This window comes from Pygoscelis adeliae, unplaced genomic scaffold, assembly GCF_000699105.1.
Source record: "Pygoscelis adeliae isolate BGI_AS28 unplaced genomic scaffold, ASM69910v1 Scaffold361, whole genome shotgun sequence".
Lineage (NCBI taxonomy): Eukaryota > Metazoa > Chordata > Aves > Sphenisciformes > Spheniscidae > Pygoscelis > Pygoscelis adeliae.
This window is the reverse complement of record NW_008824187.1, coordinates 483,914-506,361: the sequence shown is the minus strand read 5'-3', so window position 1 is coordinate 506,361 and position 22,448 is coordinate 483,914. Positions and strand designations below refer to the sequence as shown.

The 22,448-nt window shown below is 42.9% G+C and overlaps 1 protein-coding gene across 1 annotated transcript in view; it reads right to left on the bottom strand.

Moving 5' to 3' along the window:
• Positions 1–3,415: 3,415 nt before the first annotated feature.
• Positions 3,416–22,448, bottom strand: part of CHAT (choline O-acetyltransferase) — a 30,867-nt gene continuing 11,834 nt past the window's right edge. The window contains exons 7-14 of the mRNA XM_009334613.1: positions 18,885–19,054; positions 16,710–16,810; positions 16,380–16,508; positions 15,085–15,207; positions 13,442–13,583; positions 10,224–10,286; positions 5,703–5,840; positions 3,416–3,982 (exon numbers count right to left, since the gene is read on the bottom strand). Coding sequence (XP_009332888.1) covers positions 3,713–3,982; positions 5,703–5,840; positions 10,224–10,286; positions 13,442–13,583; positions 15,085–15,207; positions 16,380–16,508; positions 16,710–16,810; positions 18,885–19,054 — 1,136 coding nt within the window. The 3' untranslated portion in view covers positions 3,416–3,712. The remainder of the gene's footprint in view (positions 3,983–5,702; positions 5,841–10,223; positions 10,287–13,441; positions 13,584–15,084; positions 15,208–16,379; positions 16,509–16,709; positions 16,811–18,884; positions 19,055–22,448) is intronic.

Sequence of the window (22,448 nt, the reverse complement as noted above, 5' to 3'; positions counted from 1 at the left end):
CGAGGCGAGGGGGGCTCGCGGGGCTGGGGGCCGCCTGGCACAGAAAGGCGACAAGAACTTTCCTCTGGTAGTTTTTATTGGGGGTGCGGAGCTCCGTCTTTAAATAAGCTGAATTCGTGGTACCAGCGTACACTTCGGGTGGTAGATATTAATATAGAGAGATAAATATATTTCAGTAGAGCACAAAACAGAAACAAAATGTGCTATAAATACACAGGTACATTGGTCATAAATCTATACTATCTTATAAAAATAAAAGTATCGCTAAAATATTTTCATGTCTTCTGCAACTCGTACGCCAGACGGAGTTCAGCTGTGTTGTCACAACCCTGTCCTGCTTAAGTACAGACCGCTCGGGGGAGTGAGGTCCGGTTCTTACCCCCCCCCAAACGCCACTGTTCTGAACTCAAGTTTCTTTCGCTTTTGTTCACTGTGAATACAGAAGTACACAAAAACTGGCTCTTTAATTTCTACATCGCAATACCCTGTGTAGGTGGGTGTACACCTACGGAGAGAGTGAAACAATTACCTTCTTAAAATTCTCTTGCAGGGGGCTTGTGTGTCCCAGGTCCCACCAAGAGGTCTCATTAAAGCCTTGCTACTTGTTAGGTTAATGTAATTACACTTAGCGTGTCAATCGAGATTTTCTCCCTTTTTATGATGAACAATCTATTCCGTAGTTTTCTGGTTGGAAACATTTGAAAAGCTTCACATTTGATTTCCATAAGTGCATGTGCACAGACTGTGTATTTTTAAACTTCAGAAGAGAACTTCATTTGCATAATACAAATAATTTTGAGTAAGTACCTAAGGAAACTACCTATTTCCTGACATCCTTAATAGACGCAGCTGCAGCACGGGCTCATACCACATAGGTGTAGGGGATTCTGTTAACTGAGGAGGAGCACAGTCCCGTACGAAGCTCCTGCTGGCAAATGGAGAAGTTTGTAACGCCCTGTGCTGTGAATTTTATCCATCTGTAATTTAACCGGGACTCTCCGATTTAAACATGCCTGAACTGCGTCTGAAGTTTCTTGACTTTATTTATTCAAGTCAGGTACTTTGCAGGTACTGCTTTTAGCACGGGTAACGGCTAAGGTTAAGCAAATGCCTTCCTCTGGAGGGACCGAGTTCATTGAAGCTGCTCGTCTCAGGTATTCAGGCACCAGCTCTGTGAGTACCTGAGGCACACGTACGGAATGGCTAAATAAATAGGAAGGATGGGTGGTCACTGGTTTCTTCCTCGAGTAAAAACACGGTGTCGGTATTTTCCACCACCAGTATTTTCCAGCGTTGGAGAATCCAGAACACCTGTTACGGCAGCTGCAGACAAGTGGGGGGCTCCTAATGATGAAGGGGCATAAAATTGCAGGTGTGGTTGTAGTTTCTGCCTGAATTCTCGGTGGCTGTGTGGTGAGCACAGTGTCTGAGCTACTCTTAAAATTCCAGTCAAAAAAGTAAAATGAAAACACAGGTAACGTTTGCAAATAAATATCAGTACCTATGGAACTAGGAATACAAAATAAAATTATATATTTCATTAGAAGCAAATTAATAAATAATCAAACAACTATTCACAGCATTTTTATACACTTAAAATATGGTTATCGTTTTAAACACACAACTCTGAAAAAATCTGGAGATTATAGTGCTACATTTGTGTCAAAAACGCAGAATGCCTTTGTAGTGACATGAGAGAACAAAGCAAAATTACTGGGAATGTTTCAAAGTAATTTGCATAATTATAGTATAGGAACAATTTAAAGTCATATTTTGAACCGTATATTCATTAAGTGAACATTTGGTTTGACTAACAGTTTTCTTGATTTTTTTTTTTCTTGATTTTTTTACACTTTAACTTTGGGGCAGCTTTTATGCCATAATACTATTTATATAATCTAAAAATAGATTTCATCTTTGGTTTGAACCACAGCTCATGGAGTAATGAAACACGCATATTTTTAAATGAACGCATTGACTTTAAAAAAAATGAGCCCAGCTCTCAATCACTGTAAATCAATCGATCTGCTCCAACACGGCTGACTTGCTCCGATTGATTATCAGGCCCACTGTGCTTTCATACCCGGGGCTGTGGACAGCCTTTATCCAGCAGACTGCTCAGCTGCATGTACGCAACTCCAAAGAGGCAGCAAAGTAAGCACGGACATCTATAAGCTACTGACTCTGCATCTAGAGTTCTTAGACACGTATCTGCACTTCTAGTTTATTGTAATAAATCTGTTCTCCTGCTTTTAGGCTTGAGAGTACTTAAGCATGCGATTGCTCAGTCTACAACGGAAGAAGAAATGTCTCCGCTTCTCCACAGGCAAATAAGCGGTGCTGCCGAGCGTGCTCCAGCTTGCCTAGCAAGGGGCCTGCACTGGAGTTAGTAAGTAAGTAAGTGTCTTTAGTCAGTGAGCAAGTTGTAGTCTAACGACGATGACTGAACACCTCGAAGCAAGGCAACTTATTTCAGCTTGAGAGGAGGTAACTGAAAACATCAGTCCATGGAAGGATTTGTAGGGAATGAAAGACACAATGAGAAAACCCTCGGGATAACGCTCGCAGAATATGGGAATTACCAGATACTGTATTATTTTCCTGATTGAATTTACCGTATATTGCAGAATATGATACCCTACATCTACTATTAAAAATATAAATCCCTCCCAGGTGGGATGATGCAAAGCTGATATGAGTACCAGCACTCTTAAACTGGTATTTATAGCTCTAGCTTGGAGACTTCCTCACATTGCAAGTTTGCCTCTTCGTTCTAGCTATTTATTGCTCTTTGATTTTGTGTGGTTGCATACACGCGCCTGCTAGTCACAATGACTAAATTCATTCTTGTGCAAACAAAAAAGGTCTTAAGTAGGATTGAATTGCACTTAGGCTTTGTGCTTTGCCTCTCTGTCAAGACTGGATTTTGCTCACTGATAGAAAGAAACAATTACGTCGATTTATTACGGACAAAATTCTCCCAGTTCTCTGTGATGGATCTTACCTCCAATACGCTGCTTTCAGAATGGGACTGTGCTGGAGGCCAGTGCAAACCAGAATAAAGGCGAAATTATTTCTGCAGCATTTTTGAATGGGGGGGAACATGCAAACACTAGTATAATCTTCCTAAACTCTGTTTGTGGAAATACACAGCGGCCACTCTTAAAAATAATCTGCTTTTCTTATGTAGGAAATAGCATGGTGGTATTAAATACTCTTCGTGTAAATTTGCAAGATTTAATGGCCTCAGCCTATTATTTACAATGTTACTCTCAACATTCCTGATAGGGGAAATTTCTTTTTTTTTTTTCCTTTACATGCAAATTTTGCAGGAATAGATGTGAATATTTTAGAACTACTTGCAGGGGATATTAATTAATTGGTGTGCCTTAGTATTTAATTTATGTCATATATAAACTTACTCGATTTTTTAGGTGATAAAATGGCCTAAGTTGATTATGGTTAGAAATGGTAGCACGACACATGCTCGTATTACCTCCTCCTTCATCGCAGCCAGGGAGACCAAACCTTTTTTGCTGACTCTCAAGCGAGAAATGGCAGATTTAGTACTTACAGCGTTTTAAATGTTGGCAACAATGTAAAACAAATGACATTTTGGTTCTACGCTAATATATTACTAGTACTATCTTGCCTTTGAACAACTATGTCATTGTTTCATAGGGGTGAATTCAGGAGAGTAATTCCCACAGCCTCAGAGTTTGCGGTCGCTCTGCAGCTGCGTGGCTGCTTCTTGTTTAGCAAGTGGCTTTGCCATCGTAGAGTTGCACTTGCTGCACAGATCTCTCATTTCTAGGAGACTTTCTTCCACAGCTTTTGCAAACATGTCTGAGGAGGTTTCTTTACAGTCTTTAAAGCTTGAGATGCAGAATAATATATGTGCTGGCTGAGGGTTATAACATGCCCCGTAACCGTTGGGCACCACGGGCCCATAGCAGCAGAACATCTCCGTAGTAGTTGGAACCTGGTTGCAGGGAGAAGGTAAGGAGTGATCTCTGATTAATCAGGGCACCCGAAATCGGCTAGTTAGGAATGAGGAAAAGGATAAACAAAAGCTACTAATGCTGGAAATGTGGTGAATCCCCCTTGTAGAATATCACTTCCTTCAGAAGTCCCGACCTGGAGTTGACACTTGGAAGGTAAAAGCTGATCTCAGTATAGAATTTGGTTGCTCTGTTTGTTTGCCAGCGTTCGAAAACTGGTATCATTTGAAGTGGATATAATGCATTTCTTTGCTCACTTTATACAGATCTTCGAGAGCTATAAGCTTTGTTACTGATAGATAGGGAATTTTTAAGGCTGTATGTAATTCTGATACATAAAATTCTGATACATAAAACTTCACTAAGGTTTTTAATTTCTTAAGGTTTTTAATTTCTTAAGGTTATCTTAAGGTTATGTTAAACTTGTAATGTGAAGACTGTAATCAATTATAGAAAGTAGTATTGTCCTTTTCTAATAATCATTTATAACTGTGATGCTGTATAAAAACGTATTTTAATGCATCTTGATGTTACATTTCTGTTACACCTCAGTTTAATCCTGGCAACATAGAGGAGTGAAACACTTTCACTGCAGAGAATAAAAGATGAGTTAGAAATCTATGTTTCAGACTTTGTGTACATGGGCCTTCACAAATGACGTTTGGCTCTTTAATGGTGCAGAACAAGCCATTAGTCCTGCTAATAGAGCCACAGAATTGTCAGATAAATTTGCTGTGCAACAGCCGAAGGCCATAAAGCTATTCAGAAGTACTCTTTGCTCGTGGATAGTTTCTTGGAGAATTTATGTAGTAGTATGTTGGTTACATTCACTCATGTCTGAAAGCCTACAAACATTATGAAAAGATCAAATTACTTATTAAGGTTTTATGCTGTAGCATGATATTATAAGTCTCTTTTGTTGCATAGTTCCAATCAGTGCAGTTGGGTTAGTGTTTCAGTAAATGAACTCCTACACAGGTTTCTTCTTTCATGAGACTGCTACTATATGCAATGAAACATTTAATTTTTAGGCTGCGTGCTGTAAAGATGTTTCCTTATTCAGGACATTAAATGTAGGAAATGTTGACTCTTAGAGTATCTTACTATAGTTGCAAATAACTGTAAATCCGTAAATGTCTGTAAAATGTCTGTAAATCCAAGATGCACGCCTGCGGAGGCTGCAGTCTTACACCAAGTAACTGAAGGCTCGCGAAGATTTCAAACGCAGCTACTTTTAAGAGTAAAATTGCCTCATGGCTCTTGGCTTTTGTTTCTCAGAGTGGCAGCCTGTCTGGCTTGTGGCTGTGCTGTCGCGGGACTAAAGAATTCCCACTAGAGCTGTCACCTTAGGGGAAGGAGGAGAAGAAAGGGAGCGGGAAGATAGGTAGTTCGGAAAGTGAGGAAACACTGAGCCCTCATACAAATTTTACTGAGTTTGTTTGTGTGCATTTCCAGGAAGGGCTTTGGGCTGTTGCAAGGGAAGTGATAACTTCAGTTGGTATTTACTGTGCTGATTTTGTGGAATGAACCAAAACTGGATTAAAAATCTGGAGAATTTTGCAGACTTCTTGATAGTATCAGCTTTTTTTTTTCTTTTTTTTTTTTTTTAAATACATCATTCTCACTGTGAGCTACAAGGTCTGGCAGAACACAAATGAATTAGGCTTTGCTTAGCAAGACCAGTGAACAGGAGAAACTCACCTGGCTGGTCGAGAGGATGAATCGATTGCTTGTCAAATATGTCTCATCCGTAAATATCTCTGGCAGTTCCTTGATGTGTTCCCGTGCCACCTCTCTGAGCCCTAGCAGATGATTGTCTATTGCCATTCCAGTAATAGCCTGCGTACAACATGATAAGACACCAGCATTTAACTGAGTATGGAGACATTTTCTTGGCTGTTACTGCCTTGTTTTCTGGTCAGAGTTGAATTTGGTGTGAGGTAATCCCTGTAATGTTCAGCTATTACTCTGAGTACGTACTTTGCTGATGATCAGTAACTAGGAATTCATATGGTGCTCTGAAGATGTAAAAACTGGGAAGGAGATGGGCTTGAGATGTATTATGCGCTGAAGTTATCTGGCGTTCTGGGTGTTCACCATCTCTCAGAGCTGAATATCATGGGTTGGGCTTCCAAAGCTGCTGAGGGGAGCGTATGGGACACCAGAAATCTCTAAGTGTGTTTTGGAATTTCCTGTGCGTCACTTGGATTATATTTCAAGATAAGAGGCTCCAAACCACCTCCAAATTGGAACAAATTAATCTTTCATTGCCTTGCTGCCTGTGTCTGACTCTGGCAGGTAAAGCATGTTTTATTCCATAGAATTTATATCCAAAGATCTGGTAGACGTCTGCAACAGATTTAACAGTGATCACAGAATAACAGAGAGATTTACCAGTGATCTATCACAGCTCTACTAGCACACCCCACCACTTGAGAAGACTGAGATTAGGGACACAGATGCCTTCTCAATTTAATTCACTGCCCAAATATCCCAGTTCCCTCCCCCTCTCCCTGTGCTGGCATCGTTGCAGAGCTGGATTATCTCAGGGGCAGCCCTTACTTTAGCCCTCACTCTAATGAGGCAATTGGAAACAGTAAGTGTAGGACAGCATAGCTGGATGGTACCGTAGTCCAGGCACCATGAGTCTAGAAACAAATTAAACGGAGCTTAACAAAGGAGAACAATGTGCTTGACAAGCGAGAGACCTAGAGCAGTCTACTTGCCATCCTGCTTGCCCGTGTCTCCGCTCACCACCATCCCCAGCGCAGAACCAGCCATGCTTGCCCCCAAACCCTGCTCCCGAATGTCCCCAATTTCCTCTCCTCTCTCGTGGTTACAGGCGAGGTGATCGGCAGCCTGTGCAGTGGCTGAATGTTAGCAGCGCTGGTGGCCAGCGAGCCAGCTCACGAGAACTACTGCTGAGCCCGCAGTAAGTCTTTCTGCCATGAGCTTGCTATGCTTGGGTCTCTCTGCTCTATCCGGCTACCTAATAATACCTAATACCTACCAGCCTGGAGAAGAGGTGGCTTCGGGGAGACCTTATTGCAGCCCATCAGTACTTAAAGGGGGCTTATAAAAAAGATGGTGGCAGACTTTTTAGCAGGGCCTGTTGCGACAGGCCAAGGGGGAATGGCTTTAAACTAAAGGGGGGTAGATTTAGACTAGATCTAAGGAAGACATTTTTTACGCTGAGGGTGGTGAAGCACTGGCCCAGGTTGCCCAGAGAGGTGGGGGATGCCCCATCCCTGGAAACATTCCAGGTCAGGCTGGACGGGGCTCTGAGCAACCTGATCCAGTTGAAGATGTCCCTGCCCAGGGCAGGGGGGTTGGACTAGATGGCCTTTAGAGGTCCCTTCCAACCCAAACTGTTCTATGATTCTAATGCTTAGACTTAAGGAATTTATTTTAAGGTCTTTGCCCTGCTGGCAAATGTGACTGAAGATGGCCAACAGGATCAAAAGTCAGTAGTGAGAGATGGGCAGACAGGATAATTACAGAGTTTTGTTTCTTTAGGAAACTAAATCAAAACGTTGGCATCTGAAGAACAGCACTGAGCTGTTCCAGCCAGGCAGGATTTGCCTCAGATTAAAACGTGCATTTAGAATCCTTCAGTCTAGGTTTATTCTAGCTGGTATGTGAGGACTGAGCTGTAGCTCATCCCCGGTACCAGGCTGAAGCCATGTAGGAGGGGGATGCTGAACGAGGCACGTCATACTACACTGAGAGCAGAACTGACAGCCCCGTGGCACAGGCCCCTTGTAACGAGGGACACAAGCAACCTGAGAGAAGGCAGGACTTAAAAAAGAGCACAAGCTTGGTTTTCCTCTTCAGGGGAGAATTAAAAAAAACCCAACAAACAAACAACACTTATTTTAACCACTGAGTGCCCGAAGCAGGGGGCCGGGAGTGCATGATCTTGGTTGGCTTATTAAGGAGTAGGCACCCATCGGTAAAGGGGCTGTTTGTTCACCAGCCCAGACGGAGCAAGGGTGCTTGCAAAAAAGCAGCATACATCAGGGCAGCGTTTACACTGGTCTTCCCACAGAGGGAAACGGACTTGAAAATCAAAGGAAATATTTTGCTCTCACACAAGATTTATAAGGCTGTTAGCAATGACATTTTTGCAACATAAATCAATGTCATGTCTGAAGAGAGGCCGAGACAGGCTAACGAAATAAACTGTGAGTCAACGCATAGGAAAAAACTGTGCTAAATTGAATTTGAGAGCTCCACATTTAAGATAGCAATGCTACTAGTAAGCCCTAACAAGGGGAAATAAAATCATTAAATTGCTTTTTGTTTTATGAAGTAGATTTCTTTGTTTTTCTTAGGAGCTATTACATTTCAGTCTGTTACACATTATTTAGTCAGACCATGTAAGTCTTGCCCACAGTTTAAAGGCACAACAATTATGTTCTGCTATTGTGAGAAAGAAAGGGCAGCTTGGTGAGTAGAAATACCTGGAGACCTTTTTAAATTTAAAGATAAATTAATTTTCTGGTGGCGATTTTAATATTTTCCCATGAGCTACACTGGAGGCTGAATTTTGTAACAGTTTCTGGAACTGAAATGTCTTGGAGGGGGGATTTAATGGAAATTTTTTTTTCTTTTTTTTTTTAAAGAGCTGCGTACAGAAATTCCACTGGTTGTGACCTAGTAGACCTACAGTATGTTGTGTTTGTTGTGAGATTACCCCGAGATGGGTCAGGGGGAGACAGTTGCCCTGAAGCAAGACTTGCCGCTGCTTTAGAGATGACGTGGAGTCTCAGCTTCCAAGATGTGGGTTCCCAGCACAACGCTTGAAACCCAAAACCATTTTTTCTTCCCTGCTTCTTTTGTTTCACAGTCTTAGGAACAAATCCTGCCTGAAAGCAACACTTCACCTCTCCAGTGGTCTGCGTACACCTTTGAAACCACCTCTGGACGTGAATGATTTATTGAATATTACGAGTATTGAAACAGTAATCAGCAATGTGGGTTTGTTAGGCAATGGTCTGAGGCAAAACCATAGGTAGCAAATTCACTTAACGTAGCTGGTTATTAACATTTATTAATTTCATAAGTGGTTTGACTAAGTTGTTTGTAGAGCGAGTAAGTCTGTGCTTTGTCTTGGCACAGTGGCATGTAGAGCGTTACCCAGGCTGAATTGTCTCATTTTTGATCAACAGAAAATGAGTTGTATTTGATACTAAACTGATTTCTTCACTGGAGGGCATGTCTTCCTTTTATTAGACACTGCATTCAGGTCTTTAAAAGAGAGCTTACTATAATCGTTCGCTCATTGTTAATGGCCTTCATTAGAAATTGCACTTTGGAATACCAGTCCACCTGAGGATCAGGTCCCAGATAAGGACGTCTCTCCTTTAGGGAAGAGGAACATAAGAAAATGCAGAAATAGTTAGTTTTAGGGGGAAAAAGAGTTCCTGACGTGTTACAGCTGTCTTGAGCTTATCTGTAACTTCATCGCTTATGGGTCTAGATACCTGTAAATTTGAGGGATCTGGATTTTGCAGTTGGAGTTCTACTTCTCATGCGTGTTACACAGCAGTTAAATTGGTTGCTTTTAAGCCTTGCTTACTTCTCATCCTGATAAGGCTCTCAGCTGTCCTTGCCACTTCTTGGCTATCTGCATGGCTAACATTTCATGTTGCATTTCACAGAGCACACAGAATAAAGGCTTATTTCATCCGGCTGCTGTTCCTCCTTGCAAACCTTTCAATATATGTAAAAAAATCCCTTTATTAAATTTTGATTGCAAGCTCTTTAAGATGGAGGCTGTTTTTTAATTGTTAATTTGCACAGCACCAACCAGTGGAATCCTGATTCATGTCTGGGTCTCCTAATTATGACACAGATACAAATCATAAGCGTTTCACAGATGCATATTCCCCATGAATATGTTGAATACAGAGTGTCATGTTCCATAACAGTTCTAGACAGGAGAGCTAACGCCCAAGACTGATGGTCTTGCCACTGATGTCTAATGCAGAATTTTGTTACTTTGCTTTCCAGGAAGTGTTTTTTAAGGTGAGGTTAGCTGAATATGTCTATTTGGAGGGTGTTTGCGTCATCAGAAATTTTCATAGGTGTGACATAGCAGGTACTTTCCTATTTAGAGATGCCTACGTTTTCTGGTGCTTAAATAGTTAATGATTGTATCTTCATACTTTTCTTGAAAAAACTAACTAACTTATTCAGACAAAGCGGTGTTTTACTTACCAGAATAGTGTAATTAGTCTGAGCTGCAATTGCATCCTTAAATCTCTGCATCTTCTCAGAATCCTGTTGGGAGAATCAAAAAATACCTATTATCGAATAAACTCTCAAAGAAATAGCATCTTCCATCAATTAACTAGCAGCCAAACAGCAAGCACTCTCAAATGTCCTTTGCTCCTGGCTGGGGTGCAAGTACTCTTTATAAATGAAAAGCCATAGGGATTCAATGTCCCGATCAGCAACGGTGCCTGGTGTTGAACAGGCTTATCGGCGGTGGTTTGTTTGAAGTCAAGGAAAGACTTGCAGTTTCTTTCATGGATTCCTTCCATGGATTTTGTGGGTGTAGATTATTACTAATTGAATCACTCCATTTGAAGGAGGGAGAATAACTGCCTAGTGTAATTCAGTGTTTTCCAAACAGCCAGGCAGTATATCTTCTCTGGAATGGTTTATCTAGACAATGACAGTGATGTTAATGAAAGCCATTACTGATATTTTACTAGCTGGTCAAAAAATTACTCCCCTGTGTGAAAGGGCATCTAGAATTTTCCAAGGCTGCTCTACTATCCACAGATGCCTCACATTTCAGATAACAAGCTAGTAAATTTTGACGCCTGTCAAATGGCAGCCTTTTATATTAAGGGAACGATCCTAAGAAGTGCTGCGCCCCCCCCCGCCGTACATCAAGTCCGACACTGCAACTTTGGGAGACCCTGAAACAGCCAGAAATGACTGGGTCTCCAGATAAACAGGGAACCTTCAGCTCCTGTGGACGATGAATGATCTTTTGAACAAAGAATTCATTTTAGGAGCAATTCAAGGCCACCATCAGGGACCTTCAAAGTACGGAGTCTGATATTTTTTCATAGGGCTAGAGCTAGGCCTTAGTCCCCTTATACAGATTAAATTACCAAATGCAGTCTTTAAATCTGATGAATTTACAGCTATTCAGCAATCTCTGCAGTGTCAGTTGCTGCTTCTCTTACAGCAAGTGTCAAGTGCATGAGATATTTCTCCTGCTAGAGAATCAATCCAACTCGATCAATCTTTGGTGACTGTTCAAGCCATCGTTTGAAGATCACTTTTATTAGCATCAGATAGAAAACTGTTTTTAGTTCGATGTGGATTAATGGCTGTTAACAAATACTATTTTGGGGAGTTCAGGGCTACCTAAACCAGGTGATTCATCTATCTGACCAAAAAATAGAATTAACCCCTTCACATCCAGAGGCAATCTGTAGGTCTAAAGAAATCACCTTGGAATAGGGTTGCGTGAAGTGAATTTTGTTCCTAATGATTCTGTGATAACAATATATATGGTTTTGAACTGAAAGATGTTCACATAAAAACAAAGATTTCTGAAAGTTTGTGGGAAAGAACAATCACAGACCAGTTTAAATGTCCTTTGCACGTCTCGGTGGGCAAGAAGCCAGGAAAGCTATCAGTGGATTGCTTTGCGTTACGATTGCAGGTTTTTCAGGGGGAATGAAACCATTATTCTCCCTATTCGGTTCTGCCAAGGCATGCAATATAAAGATTTGGGGGCTGAGACCAAGCTCACTCTAGACACGCATGGCATTCTTCCGCTTGCTTCTGTGAAGCAATACAGTTTAGGACGCTGTGAAAGGTGGGCGCAATCTCAGATTTGGGTGGTAAAACAGTGAGAAACGCTGAAGCTTTGGGAGAGCTGCAGAAGTCAGTAAGCGTTGGAAGAAGGAAGGCAGGAAGAGATTGTTGGAGGGAACAAGAAGGATCTGGCAAAACAACATGCTAGGAGCAGGCTGGCTCCTCCTAGGAGTACAGTCAGCCTGCAGCAATGTGTGTTGGGGCTGGGGGTATGCTGAGCACCCAAGTGTGGAGGGGAAGGTATGCCCAGGTGACAGCATTCATTAGATGCTAATGAAATATGATTAAGAACCATGTTGTCAGACAGGACACTGACAGCAAATAACAGCAGCCTCTTCTTGTCTACTGTATGGTAGTCACTGTTAAGTGTAATAGTATGGTCATAATCTGCCTTGAATTACCCACTCAGCGTAGGGAATTACTTCAGGTTTCCTTTCAGTTATCATTTTAACATGGAACTTACTTAAGTCTTGTTCCTCATGAGCTAAATTCTGGGCACAGTAACCTTAAGGAGATTGGAGAAGCAGTGGAGTAACAGAGCACTTACCTGGGCAAATTTGCCTCATCCTCTGGGACATTAGAGCTTGGTGCACGCTATTTCATTAATTTACACTTAATCTACAGCCCAGCAATACTTCTAGCAATGCCACGCTAGATTCTAAAGAACAGTCATGTGGGCTGTTGCCACTGGAGTGGGCTTACTGTGCGAAATAATCTACGTTGCGGCAGCATTTTGCGTCTAAACAGCTACCTGGAAATTCCCTGTACAGCAGCAAAGTGCAGTGGGTGGAAGCGGCACACAGAGAGACGTTGAGGGAGGCTCTCCGGGGATGGCGGGAGGGACAGTGCCCAAAGCTGTTTGCGCAGCTATAGTCTCAGCTGCACCTCTTTGCGTCCCCATCTACTACGTACAGTAAACGTCCTTCTGGCAAACAGATGGTGGTGTCTCAAAGAAAGGCAATTTAGTTTTTCTTTTTGCAGGATGATGTCAGGACAGTTCGGAGAGTTGTTTTATTAGCTTGATGAAGTTTTTTCATCATGAAGGTTCAGCCCCCTTGCGGATCCTATAAAACTAAGTCTATTTGGTAGAAACATACCTTTAAAACCAAAAAGATCAACCGGAATATATCCACCTTATCCAGAAATCAAAGCACGTGAATTATATCACTTCACACATTGCAATCTGCAGCAGAGCTGTCTACTGGAGGGGACCTGCCAGGCAATTCCCCTGGTGTGGCAGTACAATGATCCTGAACTTCGCATGTTCAGCCTCGATCTCTCCAGGGAGCAGAATTTGGATCTGATGATAGATCATTCAGAAGACAGTGCTAAGTCTAAGATCAGATGGTTTGTTTCTTATAATGTCACGTTTAGGCACCTCTGAATCTTTTGGATGCTTAAATAAAAATAAGGAAATATTTATATTTAGCTTAATGGTTGGTTTGCACAAAAAGCAAAATCCTGCAAGGCTTGCTACCCTGCCCTATGCCTTTATGTTCTCGGTTAACAGTTAAAAAGCGAGAGACTGGGGATCATGAATGCACTATTTGCCTAGTGTTTTGCCAAAGAAGGCAGAGGGAGCCAGACCAACATACCGATAGAGCTGTCTTGTCATCAGTCATTGCTTTTACAAAAGCAAATGCTTCCAAGGTAGCAGACCTAATGTTGTCGACTCTGCCCTCGTCAAATCGGCGTATGGAAGCACTTTCGTAGGTAGGGACAAGTCTCCTGTGGCATCTGAGAGAATGAAGTAAGAAAAAGAAAGAATAATTATTTTCAAGGAGTCATAAAGATTAAAAGAAATACAGGCTTGGTATGTTTTATTGTTACAGCCACGATTTTATTTTTTGCATAGTGTTCATCTTAATGTTGATAGAATTCTGTAAGAAACTTAAAAAAGACAGATGCTCACTCCTTTCTAATATGAGGAGCTGCATACAGCTGTATACATTTTAGTTATGCATTGCCAGTAAAAAATGACTTGCTGTGTGAAAACAAGGCTAGTGAAACTAAAATTTACTGAGAGATCTCAAGGAATGTTTTATTTGTACTGCATCATAAAATAATTGTGTAATTAATCATTTACTTATGGGCGTGAAATATGTTTTATTTAAAACAAGAAAAAATCGCACTCTGTGTGTGAATGAAAAATAGAAAACTAAAAGGGGAGAAGGGTGCTATTTGAGACTGTGAGCTGGAATGAAAACCCACATAGCAAATAGAACAGAGTGTGAAGACTACGGTTTAATTTGGGTCCAGGTACACAGCTACTACTTCTTGCTTCAGGAGACCTACTGTGCCTTCCAGTTGAAGCAGGGGTCTCAGAACATAACTGTCCCCTAAGGTTTTTGTTGCGTACATGGGATTTATATCATGGCTGGGATCCAGATGAAAATCTTGGACCTGGCCGTTGTTGGAGTTTGGTTAATGGAATACGCAAAATGGATGTTTAACAGATGTTAATGGAGTATGCAAAATGTGTTAGGCACCTCTGGTTTTGACTAGGTAAAGACCACTTCAGGATTTAATTTGACACGATAAAGGATTATTCGTCTAATAGGCTGTTCTGCAGGAAACCATGCAACCAATCTCTAGCCTGGAGCGTTAGCTGTTCCGACAACGTAGAAAGGAGCTTTTAACTTTGATAATACCATGGAAATTAGAGGATATTATCAAATCTTGGGATGGCTGCGAAGAAGGAAGCGGCAGTAGTTACTCTCCTGCGCAGGAACTCTGATCTGATATGCTGCTGCAGTATTTTTCCCTGCGGTGCAGGGGATGCATATGTGGTGAGCTACGGGTTACTGCCACCGTTCCTCCCACGCTACCCGCAGTGGCAAGGGAGTGTTTCTGCCCCGGGGACTTGGACTCCCTAGCTGCTTCTGCTGCTGTGGGTGGCAGGGTTGTCTGCCCCTCCCCCCCCAGGTCCCCTCACCCTATTCTCTATGCCAAGGGCAGGGGCAGCTGTGGGGAGGGTACTGGCTGGGAACGGCGTGTGTGGGACACGGGGATGGGAAGGCAGAGCAGGGAGAGGGAAAGGGAGTGAAGGAAAGGAGTACTCTGTCTCAGAACCGGGTGGCAATTTCTCTTGTCTGACCTACGGTCATTAGGCAAGATCACTCATCTCCATGCAGGAGGCATTTGTTTCGGTGCTGAGGAAAAAATGGACCCTCTGTATAAAAAAACCAAATTGTGGATCTCCTCTTGTGCTTGTTCCTATGATTTGAATTAACCTTACCTGTAAAATGCCAGCTGAAGTGCTACTTGAATGTAGGCATCTGGGCTAATCTTTTGTTTCTTAATGAATTCCTTTCCGTAGTTCTCAAACTTGTAGGCGATAAAGTCTAGATTTTTTACTATCCTGGAAAACAAGCAGAGGCAGTTACTGCAGGGGGAGATGCAAGAGCCTCACATTCTATTTCCATTTGCAGATAAACCCCAGAGATCATTTCCTGCCTGTGCCCTCTCGGACGTGAGTGGGCTCCTGCTCTGCAGCCAGTCCCAGCCTTTGGTCACGTCTTCCCGGTTAGTAACTTTTATTCATACAGGTCCTAGACTGGGCTTGTTGTCTGCAGCCTTACCATGAGCTGTGGCACTCGGGTCATTCTGTTCATTTGAGTAAAACACCTTTTTTTTTTTTTTTTAAGAAAAAAACCCCTAGTGTTTCCACTCCTGAAGCCTAAGCCAGGGCCTCCTTTGTTCTCGACAAATTTCTGTGAGATTTACTAGTGTGAGACATAGGTGGATTTAAAACCTGATGAAGGCTGTAAGCTCCTTGCAAGCTTCAATTTAGAGGACTACTACCTTCATTTAAAAACAAAAAGGAATTACTCTGCATCCTGAATGTTTTCATCCTCTCATGTATGCTTCTAGCCACTTTGAGGTCTCATCTAATGCAATCACGCTGGACATACTTACAGCTGATCATGCAGGCAATGTGTTAATTCTCTACAGAGAGATGACAGGCCCGAGCGTTGAGATGAAATAATTTGGAAAAAAATCTCTCACTGCCATCCCCACCCCCAAAGATCATGCAAATCTTTTACAGTCTGGAAACAGAGTCAGAAGAACTAACCTTTGTTGGAGCAACATGGATGTAAACAAATTACATTCCTGAATTCAAATTGTTTATTCAAACCAGTTGTATTCTACTGTCCCATAAACGCATCCCCATTGCCCTGGCTTCGGCTTTAGTCAGGTCAAACCTAAAAAGTGCATCCACAGAAACAGAGGACCTGCACTGTTTGCATCCCATGCAAATAGGACTCAGCTGTTTCTCCAGTGGTCTTTAGCTTTTCTAATATTTACATGGAAGGAAAACAATGGTAATGCAATTCCTGAACCCAGCGAAGCAGCTCCAGCCCGTAAGGGTGCCATCCTGCAAAGAAATGCTAGGTATGTCCACCTTGGGAAGATGAGGAGGAGCGGGAGGGCAGGGAGAGCCCTCTAGGAGGAAACCCATGCCTGCACTCACGGCGCCGGGTAGTTCCCAGCTTGCAGCCATTGCTGAGAAAAATGAGGCATCTGTTCTACCTTTGGAGTTTTTCTGCTGATGATGCCAAATGTGCCTGAATTTCAGGGGAACATTTCCACCTTAGTCTCCGCGGAGCAGGAAGCTCGCTCACTGAGTCAGCTCGGACTAATTTCTTGGAGCTTTCTTTCCTGTCAGTATGTGAGAGAAAAGTCATTAAGGTCACAGGAAAAATCTATTTGTTAAACGCTGCTTTTTTTAGCAGGTAAATGACTGGTTTCCAACAGTTGTATGGCTCTTAGTGGCCCTGTGCATCAGGGGGAATTTGCCACTGGCAGAGGCTTCGCGGGGGGCTGGAGCGAGTACGATAGCTGTACTGAAAGGGGACTCACATGTGCTTGAGCAAGTGTTCAGTGCACTGCACCAGTACGATGCCATCGAAAGGGGAATGTTCACACACGGTACCGCAGACTCCGTCTCTTCCTACCACAAACTGAGCAAGGAAAAGAACAAGTGCAAGAAACATAGGGAATAAATCATGTTCTGGGTAAGTTACCCATGATGGCAACCTAACAAAAGATGTTGTCGTTCTCCTGTGGTTTTCCTATTGCTCATATCAGGAACTTCCTTGACTTACAGATCAGTGGGTGACTTATCGCAGGAGACTTTCTTGTCCCGTGAATGGCGTTGCACTGGATCCCTTTCATGCTGCTATTTTGGACTGAGTCCTGCGAGAATGTAAATTTTAGCAACTCCCATTGGAGTCCAGAAATTGGATTTAGCATCTGCTTTATGGTAGAGAAAACCCGTCAATAGAAAGACAGGCCGGGGTCCTCCTTCCACATCTGGGGGCAACGCAACTTCGGTATCTGGGAAGTCCCTTAGGATCGCGTTTTATTACAAATATCGTATCAAATGAGCAAGCCCATCCTTGTTTGATAGCGTTTTCATAGCTTGTTTTACTGCCCTGCTTTCTCTTTACCTTTTTTTTTTTTGGTGGTGTTTTCTTCCTTTCCCTCTTACTTGTCTCCATTCCTGATTTCACTGCATACGCATGGCGTAACTGGTGACACTTAACCTGCTGCACTGTAGTTCTGTGATACCCCCGTGCAGCCGGTTACTTCTGCATCTCAAACAAAAGCAGATGTCTAGCACAAAACTGCAACTTGTCTCATGTGGTTTCTGTCCTTTTTCTGGACTTCTCCCCCCACTTCTTTTGAAGTGTCTTTGGCTGGTCTTCTCCCACTCAGCTCACTCTGCGCGTTTGTATCACACATACACGTCCTGCCTCCCTGGTTCCCGTGAGGTTTTCACAGAGTGTGTGATGCAAAAAGTTTACCTGGACGTTTTCTGATGCCTTACTGCAAAGTTGAAGAAGAATATGGAGAGAAAGAACAAGTCCTGCTGCGAGAATGGCTTCCTACATAATCTGCGTTTGCATGAAAGAAAATGGGATCTTTTTTCCCTAAAAATTTCTCTTCGCCTTTGAACTACTTCTGGCCTGAATACATCTGAACAGATGAAGCTCTCCCACATACTATGCAAACTTATTTGCTTTCTGCTACCTTCTGATAGTAAACAAAATCTTGTTTATTCTCATCTGCTTGAAATATCTCAACTAGTGGCCCTGCAAATAACAGAGGATTCTAACTAAAGACAAATGGTTTGTTCTTTAAGAACACAGCACTGGAGTCTGCTAATAATGTCATTTGCAGTGGCATAAATCAGGAATGACTACTGAAATGTATTTGCACTGGGGTAAGTCAGTGCAAGTGAAATTAGTGGTTTCTCTTTTCATGTTGCTGTTCTTAGATATGGCAAGAGCAACAAGCATTGCGCAAGCAATGCATCAGTCGGGTTTTTTCAATTTTTCATGAGATGTCAACATTGTTGACAGCTGGACATTAATACATTGCTTCACCCTGGGTCTATTGCAAAATGTGAAAATAACAGTGCGACACTGCCAAATATGACAATCAAAATCTGATTGGGAAAAAGGCTGGCGAGATCAATACTTCCAGGAAAGTCTCAACAAGGATGTCATTAAATGAGTAAACAGTCTGTTAAGTGAGAACGGAATACTAACTTAAACACATGCTAAATTATAAGCAGTAGTATTTCTAGGGCGTCAGGAAAATGTGTGAGAAGAGAAAGCAGAGAAAGCTATTGTGCTTTTCTTTTTGTTCTGGGATGCTAGTCCAGCATTTTTCTTTCATTTGATTGAGTGTAATTAAATGCGTGCTGTTTTTTGTTTTCGTTTTTTTTAATCAGATGCCTGCCTACCTGTACGTCTGCGTATCTGTCTACCTCCTCAAGTGCAACGGGCAACTTCAGGGAAGGTGAAAGCGTACCTGTGTTGGAGAAGGCCCCCCCCGCTGCCGGCAAGGCAGTAGGTCTGCTTCCCCTGCCTTCCAAGGAGCAGCGCTGCTCACGCCAACCCTGCCTTGGCAGATGCTGACACCACCTTCCCCTCTTTCTCCCGCTTGATTCTAAGTGGTCCCTACCACGAGGGCAACTGGAGTCCCTTGCCACGTGCTAGTAATATCGTAGTACTGTAAGGTTTTTACCTGCATAGGTTTGTCATACCAACGATTGGCCCCGTTTTTATGGTAGCCTCCCCCATGCAGCAGTTGCAATGCCATGTTCGTATCATTGAGTTCCACCCCGCTTGGGCTGTCCAGGCACACCAGGCATATGCACCGTTCAATCATGTCAAGAGAGTCGCGGTTAGTAGAGTCTGGGGATAAAAAAGTGAAATGTTCACATCCTCTTACCTGTGGCGCAGGGCTGGCTGGGGAACCCTGCTGCCTCGGAGAGCGTTGAAGACCTGACCCTGACTCTGCAACGAGCTGGGGTCTGCAGAGCGCTCCCAACAGCAGAACCTCTCAGCGCAAGGAAACGGTACGCCAAGGCATTCATTCATGTGTTAACTTTTGCAATATCGCTGTGTATCTTTCATATGATTCAATAATATCCACTTTCTTTTTCTGCCTTTCATTTCCTGAAGTAATTGTATTATGAAATAGATCTGCTTTCCTCTTAAAGCCAGCAATGCTTACTTATTTTATATATAACAGCTACAGAGAGGACAGGTGGAAAATAGAGAATTTCAGAGCTCATGCTATTGCTGCAGTACTCTGCTCAGGCCCTGCTGTTCCAGTACTGGTTTTGTGCTGTTCTCCCATTAAAACCCTTTTCTGGACAAGGAGCAGCAGGGCCCATGTCGGTTTTGTGCTCTTGTATTAAAAACCCTCTTCTCTCTCCTGTCCCTGGTCATTTCTTGTACTTTAGAGAAATAAGCCCTGGACTGGCTGTACTGCCTGCATCACATGAGGAAACATCTGTGGATGAGGTCGTGAGGTTCAGTCTTTGAACACGGTATGACCAAAACCATGGGTTGCCACATTCCACTTCCCTCCTATCACTACTGTACTGCTGAATAAAATGGTCTTTTTCTGGCTCTCTTTCTCTATTTCTTTTCCCTATCCTGTCACTCTTGCTTCTACAGGTGGACTACAAAAGCTATTTTTACGTCGTCCTCAGCGCTCTCCTCCTTATTTATGGTGTATTTATGCAGGGTTTTTTTCCTCAGTTTCTTTAACTCAGAAATATTATGAAGGTAAAGGTTTGTTCGCTTCTGAGGGCCAGTTTGAGGCATAGGAAATATTTAATTGTGAGCACTTAATACAGCTCTTAATTGAAAGGATAAAAGTGTGGAACCTATAACAAGAACTTGTTTTATTTAAAAGCACGTAACATCATTAATTGCTGTTAAATGGTTGTTAACAAGATTAAAGGAAAAAGGGATTTCAAACATCAACTTAAAATTCCTTCCATTCTTAACAGATCAGCTTTCATCTGCTGGTTTTGCTAGATTTTGGTGAAAATGTTTGTGTTTCAGAAAGTTCTTAACTAAAGATATGAATTCAAATTGATCAAAACTTCTTGCAAGTCTGTGCTAAGTTCAACAAATCTGTGCTCAATCCAGGACATGATTTTAGCTGAAAGAATGGAAAAAAAAATTAAAATTAAATGATTCTGATTTGCATTTGAAATATGGAGCCATTTCAAAATGTCCATGTTTTTAATGTTTGCAAATATGAAAAGGAGCTTGATCCTCTGAAAGAACAGCATTTTTCAAAGTAAGAAAAAATGTACCTTCCCAAAGTGAGTAACACAGGTTAGCGAGGAGCTAGAAAAACCCCCAGATGCGTGTTATCATCCAGGTTCATCCTCTAGACGCTGCGTAGTAAAAAAGAGCGCAAATATGCAAGAAATGAAAAAGGTGTCAAGAGAAGGAGAGGCAAGTGATAGCAGTGGCCGAGAAGGAAGAGGGGGAGCTGCGGCCTCTTGCAGGTTATGGCGAGGTTCTGTTGCTGTCTGGCGGCTCCTGCGAGGGAGCGCTGGCAGCCCGAGTGACGGGGTGGCCAGCCTGACTTCTGGCAGGCTGTGTGGGGAGCTGGTGGAGGACATCGTGTGTTGCCTTCCCTTGCCCACAGGAGCAGAGTCCTAGGGAAGTCACCTGGCGTTCCTGCCAGCTCCTACGAAGGCCTGAGCCAGGAGACTGTAACCGATGGCCAGATGTAAGCGTGTCCAGAGAAGGGCAACGAGGCTGGTGAGGGGTCTGGAGAACAAGTCTGATGAGGAGCGGCTGAGGGAGCTGGGGTTGTTTAGCCTGGAGAAAAGGAGGCTGAGGGGAGACCTCATCGCTCTCTACAACTACCTGAAAGGAGGTTGTAGCAAGGTGGGGGTCGGTCTCTTCTCCCAAGTAACTGGCGATAGGACGAGAGGAAACGGCCTCAAGTTGCACCAGGGGAGGTTTAGATTGGACGTGAGGAAAAATGTCTTTACCAAAAGAGTGGTTAAACATTGGAACAGGCTGCCCAGGGAAGTGGTTGAGTCCCCATCCCTGGAGGTATTTAAAAGATGGGTAGATGAGGCGCTGAGGGACATGGTTTAGTGGGCATGGGGGTGTTGGGTTGACGGTTGGACTCGATGATCTTAGAGGTCTTTTCCAACCTTAATGAGTCTGTGATTCTATGATGGGGCAAGCAGATAGGTTGAGCTTTCTGCTAGTGATCTGTGCCCCCCTACAACATGTGAAACACTGATGTCCCTGTGAATCATCTTCAAAAGCGTTCAGAAGCTTTGTAAGGGAGAAGACATGTCCCTGTCCTCTTGGCTGTAAAACTCTTCTAGTGTCTGACACTTGCAGGGCTGACCGTAATTGTGGTATTTATTCCATTGATGGTCTGGGTACGCAAAGGCTGAAAAGATCCTTGTGAATGGAAGTTGCCCCATACACATCAGCTGCTGGTATCTGCGGACAGGCACCTTCAAGGAAAAACTGCTTGGATAGTGATTTACAAACTGCTCACAGCTTGCTCAGTGTTCTGCTTTATGTTGTCTGATAGGTTTATATATATTTCATTGTGGCTGCTGCCCATACATCTTTGACAGATATGAAGCCCTTATTCTGACATACGGCTTCAGGGTATCTTGAGTCTAGGTATTAGAGTGGATAAAATTAAGCTCTGCTAGAAACAGAAAAGAAGGGGAAAGATGCCCTTACAGAAAGAAACAGACATGTCCAGAGAGCTGATCAAACACTGAAAAAATTATCATGTAAAGCAGGCAATGACCTGCACGAGAACTCACAGACCATGACTTGGGATGGAAAATCAGTATTTCCAGAAAGAGCTGAAACAGAGGAGAAGTGTGAGAACAAGCCTAAAGCCCTGCAAGGCATTTCTTGTCCTTCTTCCTTTCTAATGCACACAATTGCATTGAACTGGCCAGTCAGCTTTGGGTTAGCTGGGGCTTTTGTTTTAAAAAGGAAAATATGAGAAAGCAGTTCTGAATCAAATTCAGATACAGTATGCACGGGACAGCAGCCCCTATAGCAGTAAGAATTCGCTTCATGCACTTAGGAGAGTGAGTTCTGCAGCCTGAATGCAGTTAAAATACTGAATGTGTTTCTAAATCACTGACCGCTGGGTTTATTACAATTTCTTTGAAATTTTCTCACCTGGAAGACCTATCCTCTACTTGTAGGTCTGTGCAGGCCCATGTATGTATCTCCTTCATAACCTCTGCAAAGTGCTGTATAGGTCTTCTCCGTCCCGAAGCAC